Source organism: Takifugu flavidus, chromosome 18 (assembly GCF_003711565.1).
Source record: "Takifugu flavidus isolate HTHZ2018 chromosome 18, ASM371156v2, whole genome shotgun sequence".
NCBI lineage: Eukaryota > Metazoa > Chordata > Actinopteri > Tetraodontiformes > Tetraodontidae > Takifugu > Takifugu flavidus.
In genome coordinates, this window is record NC_079537.1 from 1,373,048 (window position 1) to 1,383,783 (window position 10,736).

The following is a 10,736-nucleotide window of genomic DNA, read 5'->3' on the forward strand; positions in this document are numbered from 1 at the left end:
GCTGTCCATAAGGTCCACCGCCGAACCATCGGCCAAACCCGGCAGGGAAAGCAGTTTATACGCCCTTTCCGCTTCGGACTGGCTGTACTTCCGGAGCAGGAGCTCCTTGAGCGCAGTGGCGTGTCCCGCAGCAGCTGCATGACACGTCGTGTAGATTGCTGGCCCAGAGCCACCACCAAATAATATCTGGAGTCGTCCTCGGTGACTCCTCGCAGGTGGAACAGCGCTTTGACATGCTGGAACCACGGGGCCGGATCGCTCTGCCAGATGTCGGGCGGCTTCACAGATGCGGTGAAGCTAGGTGGCTGCGTGTGTCGGGGCGACCTGATGTGATGGAAAATGAGACACCCACCTCTCCCACAAGAGTATATTGCAAAAGGGGAGAGGTGGAAGGATCACCATCACTTTTATAGGGGACACCACAGAAGAAGAAATGCAGGACACCGGAAATTCTGTATAGACCATATTTTGTGTAATTAAACGCCCCATAACATATTATGACACAAAGGCCCTGTTACATTTGCAAATGATCATGGTGTTTGAATTCAGAAACATTGTTTTTGTGTGTGTGAAGTGTTTTGAAGGAAAACCTTTAAAGATAATGGTTTATCATTTGGTGAGTTGTATGTTTGGTTTGGAATTATTATTCACTTAATTTAAAAATCCGCAACTACATCAAAGGCCCGGTCTAAAAATAAAAACAAAAAAAACACGGTAGAGACAAATCAAGAGTTTATCATTTTTATGTATTTTATTCAGTGCACAGTTGAAACGGGACATGAGTGTCGTTTTCATTTGAGTGTCATTTAGTTAAGGGTTCCCTCTAGTCATTGGAGCCTGTATATACACCGTCCACACACACTGTCGTCATACTTTGCTCAATTAGTGTAGTCACGTAACGTGTTGAATGTCTATAACACAATAAAAAATCTCTTAAATTATTGTTAAATTATGTTCCAGTCGTTCTTTTGCTTCTGAAAGGAACAGGGAAGACCCCTGTTATTCTCCTCTTTGTCTACTTGAGTGCAGCAAAGTTCTTTTTTCAGTTCTTGGGGGGAAGTCTTTTAACTAATGGTATATTGAGTTGCAAAGACAATCCTCAGATTATTCTGAGGGTAAAATGAAGCCTTTGTTTTAAAATGGTTAATGCGGGACAAATACTCGGCCAAAAAATGATTGGTTGTTTGTTTTGGAATTAGGCTTATTTTTGAACCCAGATTCTCTGTGGTAGTCGAGCTTTCTGACAGCCTTCTGTTGTACTGATTCACAAGATGTACAGTGGTGGTGAAAAGTTTACATACACTTGTAAAGAACGTAATCTCATGGCTGTCTTGAGTTTCCAGTTATTTCTACAACTCTGATTTTTCTCTGATATAGTGATTGGAACAGATCCTTCTTTGTTACAAAAAACATTCATGAAGTTTGGTTCTTTTATGATTTTATTATGGGTAAACTGAAAGTGTGACCAAATCTGCTGGGTCAAAAATATACATACAGCAACATGAATGAGCAATTTTGGAGACTTAGAAAGTTGTGTCAATGACATGAGCTTCATAGCATGGCCTCTTAACTTCTTGTGAGTGATCATGAGTGACTACAGTTGGTGACTTCTCTGAGGCCATTTAAAAAGGGCTCATTGGATAAAAACACCCACAAACACTACAATGGGAAAGTCAAAGGAGCTCAGCACAGATCTGAAAAAGAGAATCATTGACTTGAACAAGTGAGGAAAGTCACTTGGAGCCATTTCAAAGCAGCTGCAGGTTCCAAGAGCAACAGTGCAAACAATTGTTTGTAAGTATAAAGTGCATGGCGCTGTTTTGTCACTGCCACGATCAGGAAGAAAATGCAAGCTGTCACCTGCTGCTGAGAGAAAACTGGTCAGGAGGGTGAAGAGTCAACCCAGGAGCACCAAAAAGCAGATCTGCCAAGAATTAGAAGCTGCTGGAACACAGGTGTCAGTGTCCACAGTCAAGAGTGTTTTGCATCGCCATGGCTGCCATGCAAGAAGGAAGCCCTTGCTCCAAAAGCGGCACCTTAAGGCTCGACTAAAGTTTTCTGCTGATCACATGGACAAAGATAAGACCTTCTGGAGGAAAGTTCTGTGGTCAGATGAAACAAAAATTGAGCTGTTTGGCCACAATGCCCAGCAATATGTTTGGAGGAGAAAAGGTGAGGCCTTTAACCCCAAGAACACCATGCCTACCATCAAGCACGGTGGTGGTAGTATTATGTTGTGGGTCTGTTTTGCTGCCAATGGAATTGGTGCTTTACAGAGAGTCAATGGGACAATGAAGAAGGAGGATTACCTTCAAATTATTCAAAAAAACCTAAAGTCATCAGCCCGAAGGTTGGGTCTTGGGCACAGTTGGGTGTTCCAACAGGACAATGACCCCAAACACACATCAAAAGTGGTAATGGAATGGCTAAATCAGGCTAGAATTAAGGTTTTAGAATGGCCTTCCCAAAGTCCATGTCAGAAAGCCAACAAATTTAACTGAACTGCACCAATTCTGTCAAGAGGAGTGGTCAAAGATTCAACCAGAAACTTGCCAGAAGCTTGTGGATGGCTACCAAAAGCGCCTAATTGAAGTAGAAATGGCCAAGGGACATGTAACCAAATATTAGCATTGCTGTATGTATATTTTTGACCCAGCTGATTTGGTCACATTTTCAGTTTACCCAGAATAAAGTCATAAAAGAATCAAACTTCATGATTTTTTTTGTGACAAAGAAGTATCTGTTCCAATCATTCTATCAGAGAAAAATCAGATTTGTAGAAATAACTGGAAACTCAAGAGAGCCATGACATTATGTTCTTTACAAGTGTATGTAAACTTTTCACCACCACTGTATATGTGTGTGTGCTCCTATATGTAAATCTTTACTAAGCTTTGATGGATCAATGCATTAAAGCATTTTTAAAACTAAAAGCTTTCATTTATGCTGCTGCAGGTTTGGGGACTGTTAGACTTAAGTTGTTGGCAAACATACAGTACATAATATATACGTTGGTTTAAATGAGTGACGCAGTATTGGAACAAAATGTCTATGATACAAAATGGTTTGTCGGAACTTTTTTTTTGTTCACTCCTGAATCCTTCCATTTTTTGTCATTTTGGATTACTTTTGTTGGCTTTTACCTTGCTCATTCTCTTAGGAGATTTCCATCTATTGCTATTAACAAAAACATGCATTTAACCAGGCCCCAGAAGAGTTTCTGATGTGAATCTGCTCTTTGTTTATAGGCAAGCGAAGAAGTTTGAGATTGATAGAAATGGGTGATTATGACGAGGATGGAAATCCAACCATTTGTTACACAGAGAGAGTTTACAGGTACAGTACAGAAAATTACAACCACATCAGTTAGTGCAGTTTTTGTACGTGTTCAGGGTCCCACTGTTCCACTTTCTTTCCATCCAGAGTTTTCAAGCAGAGGCGAAAACGCAAAAGTACAAGCAACACAACATCTGACAGCATTGGCGAGGACAGCTATGACACTAAACAAATGCTGTGCTACCTTACTGAGTGGAGCTCCTCAGAGTCGAGCTCCTCAGAAAGCTGCATGTCCAGCAGTACTGAAGATACAGTCAATACCTGCAAGACTAAGTGGCTCATCTTCTCTAGTCTGTTGATCCTTGGTTTGAGTAAGTCGTCTGTCATAAATATATATGAGATGTTTGATCTGTTTTGCACACTATCTGACTGGCTCCCCCGCCCATCAGTACTTCCAATCATCTTTTATCATTTGGACGTCATTTCTTTTGAAAGACCAACTAATTCTGACCCGGTACCCACCTCTCCAGTCTATCATAAGGTATTGCATGTTGAATATATATTTGAAATAACATAAAGACAGCTGGGGACTGTCATCAATCCATTAGGTAGGCATGGATCATTAAACTCGCTTTTTCTCACTTTAAGTGCACCAATCAAAGATTTGAAAATTTGATGATGCACATAGAGAAGCTTCAAACTAAATTGCATTCTGTGAAGGAGATACTGAACTATCAGCTACCAAATGCAAATTTCTGGACCAACTTTGCTCTGGAGTTTCACGGTACGATATGAAGCTTTGAAAATTTTGAGCGTAATGCAAAGGTCTGGATTCATGTTGATCTCACGGGGGGGGGGGGGACTTTTTGGTGTATATTTTTTTTGATGTGCAGGAGCCAAAGTGTACAAAAAACGATCCTCCAGCACTTATGAGAGGATAGCGGGAATCAAGATTTTGGGGATTCAACTTTTTTCAAAAGTGGTTCCAGTGACTGTCATTCAAGTGAGTATTGATCTAGTTCACTAATATTCTTCCACAGAAACAGCGATCTTTGGCTAAAAGGTTGTTGTTGTTTTTTTACATCAACCTCATTTTCTCCTCAGGGACAACATCCTCCAATCCCAGGGAACTGTTGGTCATTTCCGGGTAGCCATGGCAACCTATTTATTGAACTCTCCCACAACATTACCGTCAGCCATGTGACCCTGGATCATATTTCAAAGTCTGTTTCCCCAATCGACACCATCCCCTCGGCCCCGCGTCACTTTGTAGTCTATGTGAGTATCAAATGCACCTGTAGACGTTCCACAGGTTGCTGTGATACGAGCTGTAGAACACAGGGTTTACCGGGGTCTGATTTGTCTCTGACAGGGACTACAATCTTTAGATGAAAAAGCGGTGCATCTTGGGAAATTTATATACGATCTTGATGGTAACCCAACCCAGACGTTTGCAGTGAAGGTGAGGAGGACCTTGCAGAGTGGTTTTGTCATTTATAGTGCAGATTTTTCAGAACTAACTTGTCTCTTTTGTCTATGCAGGATCATGACAGTATTCCTTTCAAATACGTAGACTTGCGAATTGAATCCAACTATGGCCATGCTGACTACACGTGCTTGTATGGTTTCAGGGTCCATGGACGGATATAAGATATAATAGTGAGTAATTAATAAAACTAATTTGACTTGATAAAGCTTTTGTTCTAAGTAAAATTTCTCTTAAATTAATCAAAAGACATTCTTTTACCAGCAGAAATGATTGACGACTCATGCTCCTGAAATCAGTCTCCGAATTACACACTAAAACTTGCCCATCCTGCAGAGAGAGTGCTGATGATGTTTGATGAATGAATCCAGGCCATTAGAAACTGAGCCTGAGCCCACCACAGATGATGATCATGCTGCTGAACTATTCTGGAACAACTACGTCTGAAAATGTCTGCACGGCTCACTGGGCATATTGAAGTGCTCTGAAAGACTAACACCTGCTCATGTAGACTCCCCCCTCCCCAGCAGCAACATCAGCCCTCTGAAGGATCACTAATAATACAAAGAAACTCATCAAATCCGAAGAAAGCTGCGGGTGACCCCGCCGTTGCGTCCTCTTTCACCAAGTCTTCATTTGAGTGTCCTTTAGTTAAGGGTTCCCTCTAGTGGTCGGAGCCTCTATAGACACTGTCCACACGCACACACTGTCTTAATACTTTGTTCAATTGGTGTAGTCATGTAACGTGTTGAATGTCTATAACACAATAAAAAATCTCTTAAATTATTGTTAAATTATGTTCTAGTCGTTCTTTTGCTTCTGTTGGATCACAATAACTCTTGTGTGTCACTGCCGATCCGCATGTTCTTTGAATGAAGACTTCAAGAAGAAAAATGCCAATTTCAAAATGTATTTAGCCAATAGAACCAATTCAAGATACAAATATTACAGAGCTCCGGGCCAGTTCATAACCCTTCAATAACAGAATCAAATGTCAGGGCATGCCAATTTTGCTCTTCAGTGTTTGATTCATTCATTCTACCTTTCCTTGTGATTGTGGACGATAGATTGTGCCAAATGCATGTTTAAGGCCCAATGCCTTTTCTCCCTCTTGTAAATCTTTATTCTTAAAATGAGTTCCATTAGATTCAGATTCAGGTCCTTTATTGTCCCACACGGGGAAATTTACAGTGCAAAAACAGCAAGCGCACGCAGAGAAAAATAAGATAAAGTCGAATAGAATAGAATTTGGAATATACAAAGAGGATGTATATTTACAATAATCCAGGCAAATGGATACTTGGCCCCTGTATACCTGTACATAGTACAGAGGGTGAATACAATATACATATCAGAATATATAATATTCAGATTGTGCTAGCGGGCATTATGTTTATTGTGCAGTCTGACAGCAGCCGGCAGGAAAGATCTGCGATACCTCTCCTTCACACAGCGAGGGTGGAGCAGCCGCTCACTGAAGGAGCTGCCCAGTGCTGTCAGGGTGTCCTGTAGGGGGTGGGACGTGTTGTTCAACATGGATGACAGCTTAGCCATCATCCTCCCGTTTCCCACCACCACCACCGAGTCCAGGGGACATCCCAGGACAGAGTTGGCCCTCCTTACCAGTCTGTCCATCCTCTTCCTGTCCCTGTCCGTGATGCTACTGGACCAGCAGACAATCCCATAGAAGATGGCTGATCCCACCACAGAGTCATAGAAAGTCCTTAGGAGTGGTCCCTGCACTCCAAAAGACCTCAGCCTCCTGAGCAGGAACAGTCTGCTATTGCCCCTCTTGACAAGGGCGTCTGTGTTGTGTGTCCAGTCCAGGTTATTGTTTAGTTGAACACCCAGGTACCTGTACGACTCCACCACATCAACATCAGTTCCCAGGATGTTCACTTGTGCAGGCGGGGGGTTGTTACACCTGCAGAAAACCACCACCAGCTCCTTGGTTTTGCCAGCGTTGATCTGCAGGTTGTTCCGCAGGCTCCAGTCCACAAAGTCCTGAATAAGTCCTCTGTACTCTGTATCGTCCCCATCAGTGATGAGGCCGACAGCAGCAGAGTCATCAGAGAACTTCTGGAGGTGACATGAAGATGTACTGTATGAAAAGTCCGCGGTGTAGAGGGTGAACAGGAAAGGAGCCAGAACTGTTCCCTGCGGGACACCAGTGCTGCAGAGAAGCCGATCTGACTCGGAGCCCTTCACCCTCACAAACTGTGGTCTTTGTGTGAGGTAGTCCAGAATCCATGTTGTGAGGTGGTGATCCACTCCAGCTACCTGCAGTTTGTCCCCCAGCAGCCTGGGCTGGATGGTGTTGAATGTACTGGAGAAATCAAAAAACATGATCCTCACAGTGCTTCCAGCCTTCTCCAGGTGAGTGAGGGAGCTGTGGAGGAGGTAGATGATGGCATCGTCTACCCCGATGCTCGGCTGGTAGGCGAACTGCAGCGGGTCCATGAAGGAGCTCACCAGTGGGCGCAGGTGATTGAGGACGAGTCTCTCCAGCGTCTTCATCAGATGAGACGTCAGAGCAACCGGCCTGTAGCTGTTGAGCTCCTTGGGGTGCGGTGTCTTCGGCACTGGGACGATGCAGGACTTCTTCCACAGCTTTGGCACTCTCCCCAGCTTCAGGCTCAGGTTGAACATGTGACTTAAGATCCCACACAGCTGGTCTGTGCAGGACTTCAGGAGCCTGGAGTGGATGCCGTCCGGACCTGTCGCTTTCCTGGCCCTATTCTTCTTCAGGGCCATCCTCACCTGGTGTGGGGTGTGAGGGACAGGCTGGAGCAGGGAGGTGTTGTTGGGGGGGGTGGGCATGGGACTGAGTGTGAAGTGTCGGGAATGTGTGGGCAGTCTATTGGGGGCACAGACAGTGGCGGGGGTAGCAGCAGAGGAGACTGGGCTGGGGGAGGGGTGGGTACCTGATCAAATCTATTGAAAAACAAGTTCAGGTCGTTAGCCCACCCCCGGTCACCCACAGGTTGGGACTTCTGCTCCTTGAAGCCCGAGATGGTCTTCAGTCCCTTCCATACGCCACAGATGTTGTTCTGTTGCAGTTGATTTTCCATCTTCCTCCTGTAGTTGTCCTTCTCCTGTCTGATCTTCCTCCTCAGTTCCCTCTGCACAGTCTTCAGCTCTTCCTTGTCTCCAGACACAAAAGCCCCCTTTATGTCTGGGGTGATCCAGAGTTTGCTGTTGGAGAAGCTCCGTACAGTCCTGGTGGGTACAGTGTTCTCCACACAAAAGTTAATATAGTCCGTGATGCAGTTGGTGAGGTTGTCAATGTCCTCCCGATGGGCGTTTCTGAATACATCCCACAGGGTTGTGTTGAAACAGTCTTTCAGGGCCTCCTCGGTTTCTTCGGACCATTTCTTCACTGTGCAGGTGACAGCAGGCTGCCTCTGCACAAGAGGTTTGTACACAGCCAGGAGGTGTACAAGGTTGTGGTCGGCACGGCCCAGGGGAGGGAGTGGGAGAGAGTGGTATGCCTCCTTTTTTTTTTAATTGAATTGAATTGAATCAGGTTTATTGCCATTGTTCATGTAATACACAGTATTACACAAACTAGGAATTTGTCTTGGTGTGACGCTGCGACATTCAACATAAAGAACACAACACTAGAATAAGATAAATAAAATAAAATAAGACATATATACAGTATATACATAAATGGTAAGAAATAGTGCAGGTCAATGCAGGAGTAATGTGATGTTCATGGGTCCGACTGGCTGCTGTACATGGTGCTTAAGTGATAAGTCACTTGGTGTTCAGCAGCCTGATGGCAGAGGGGAAGAAGCTGTTCATGTAGCGGGAGGTTTTGGTCCGAATGGACCGTAGTCTCCTGCCTGAGGGGAGGGGGGAAAACAGTCCGTGACCAGGGTGGGAAGGGTCGGCTGTGATCCGACCTGCACAACTCCGGGTCCTGGAGATATACAGGTCCTGGATGGATGGAAGATGGATGGAAGCCTTGGCATAGAAGAGGTCCAGTGTTTTATTGTCCCTGGTGTGGCATGTGACGTACTGGGTGAATTTGGGCAGGAAAGATGACCCCGGCCCGGCATCCCCGTTTACTCCTCCTCAGCTCGGGTCGCTCCTTGGGCAGTGCTGCAGAGCTCCGCAGGGCGAACAGCTGATCCCTGCTGTAAACAAGCGAGCCGCAGCTTCGCGATGGGTCTCCGGACGCGGTATCGAAAAGTGAAAAAACGAGTAGAGCCATCACTGGAAACTCCATTAGTCTTACATACATGATGAAGGTAAATGAAACAAACCAAACGCACAAAAACAAAAGTAGTAGGTGCGGAGAAAGAAGAAAAGCTCGAAGGTGAGCGGGAGCTGTTGTTACAGGCTGCCACTCGCGCGGCGCCAGACAAGACAAAAGGCCTAATTCGTTTGGGGAAACCATGTGTTGGATTATTAAAAAATTTGATAACACTTCTTGCATCTTCTGCTTTTACAGGAATCACCTCTGGCCAGCCAGTGTATGCATCCACTGCCACCACGAGGTATCGGAACCCACTGACTCTATCTATAATGTCAGTGAAATCTATGATTATTTCTTGCCCTGCCATGGGGGCAACTGGAAACTTGCCCTCATGTGGTCGAATTGTTGATTTTACATTAAAGTGTGTGCATATTAAACATTCTCTGATATAATTCTCTACAATGTCTGGCAAAAATGGATGCCACCAGTGTGTTAAATACCGCATCATTTGTGGTTTCCCGCAGTGTGTCAGGCCATGGGCCTCTTCCAGAACGACATCTACCAGACCGGGTGGTAGAACAGGTCTTCCGTCTGGGCCCCGCCAAATTCCTTCATCTTTCACTGCCCCCCTTTTCCTTCCAAACTGTTTTTTCATGTGGAGAAGTTTCTTTTTGATCACAATTTAGCCATCCTATATTTCCCTTTTTCCTGCTTCTCAACTGGGAAAATAGGAGTATTCCATGCTGAATTGGAATGCTCATCAGCATTTGTCCCTAAAGCAGCTCAGTTTCAGTCCAATAGAAAATTGCACAACAAGACCTTTGTCTCCGCACAGAATAGCTGCTCCTTTCCTCACAAGGAGATCTCGTCCCAACAGGTTGATAGGGCAATGTGCTGAAATCACAAAGGGGTGCAACACAGTCTGTCCGGCAAAATGAGTCACTAATGGCACAGAAAATGGCAGTCTCTCCAGTCTCCCTGAGAACCCCACAAGGTCAACGGTGTCAGATGAGATCAGCTTCGGTGATAAATTCCATGAGATAATGGACGGTATTGACCTGGATGGATGCTCAGAGCTACTGCAGGCAGCACTATACTGATCTGGCCAGTGTGAGGAACAAATCTGAGAATGAGCAAATACAGTTAATAAGCAGTAGCCGAAAAATATGGATAGGCCTTTACAGAGGCCCCTGGAAGTGGTCAGATGGAAGCTCCACTTCTTTCCTGCGTGCGAAGACCAATATTAATGAAACACATGCCAGGGATCGGACTTCCTGTGGGGTCTTTTATAAAAACAAGATGAGAGTCAGAAATTGTGATTCAGAGCGCTTCAGTGTCTGTCAAATGGGTGAGTTTTATAGATAGATAGATAGATAGATAGATAGATAGATAGATAGATAGATAGATAGATAGATAGATAGATAGATAGATAGATAGATAGATAGATAGATAGATAGATAGATAGATTGATTCTTTGTTTTTGCAGTAAAGAATAAAATGTCTGTGTTCTTCAGTTCAGACAGACACTCAAGCAACACGGCCTGAGTCAAGGAATAATGGTGACATGGAGGAAACAGGCTGATGGGAAGATCTTCAGCTTGAAAGAAAAGGAGAGGAGAGAATCTACACACATTTCCAGTCTTCTGACAATCATCGGAAACTGAGAATGAACTAAAACTTTTAAAGTTTGCAGAATTTCTTGAGATGAATGAATGTATGGAGGAGAAGAGGAAGATGAGTTCACATGTTGTTTGTCCATCAGTGGTCATT

General features: G+C 44.4%; 1 protein-coding gene across 1 annotated transcript; it reads left to right on the top strand.

The window, feature by feature from the left end:
* The first annotated feature begins 3,277 nt into the window (after nucleotides 1-3,277).
* LOC130515244 (SUN domain-containing protein 2-like) lies at nucleotides 3,278-5,542 on the top strand. Its single transcript, XM_057015397.1, has 9 exons — nucleotides 3,278-3,336; nucleotides 3,424-3,647; nucleotides 3,726-3,817; nucleotides 3,925-4,060; nucleotides 4,170-4,279; nucleotides 4,381-4,554; nucleotides 4,649-4,738; nucleotides 4,819-4,935; nucleotides 5,027-5,542. The coding sequence occupies exons 1-8, from the start codon at nucleotides 3,278-3,280 to the stop codon at nucleotides 4,924-4,926; spliced, it is 993 nt and encodes a 330-aa protein (XP_056871377.1). The 3' UTR covers nucleotides 4,927-4,935; nucleotides 5,027-5,542.
* The last annotated feature ends 5,194 nt before the right edge of the window (nucleotides 5,543-10,736 follow it).

Excerpts from the sequence above, each read along its gene's own strand:
- LOC130515244 (XM_057015397.1), top strand. The coding sequence starts at position 3,278 with ATGGGTGATTATGACGAGGATGGAAATCCAACCATTTGTTACACAGAG. Across the intron at positions 4,280-4,380 it reads TTCCAGTGACTGTCATTCAA|GGACAACATCCTCCAATCCC; the intron begins GTGAGTATTGAT and ends TTTTCTCCTCAG. Across the intron at positions 4,739-4,818 it reads CCCAGACGTTTGCAGTGAAG|GATCATGACAGTATTCCTTT; the intron begins GTGAGGAGGACC and ends TTGTCTATGCAG.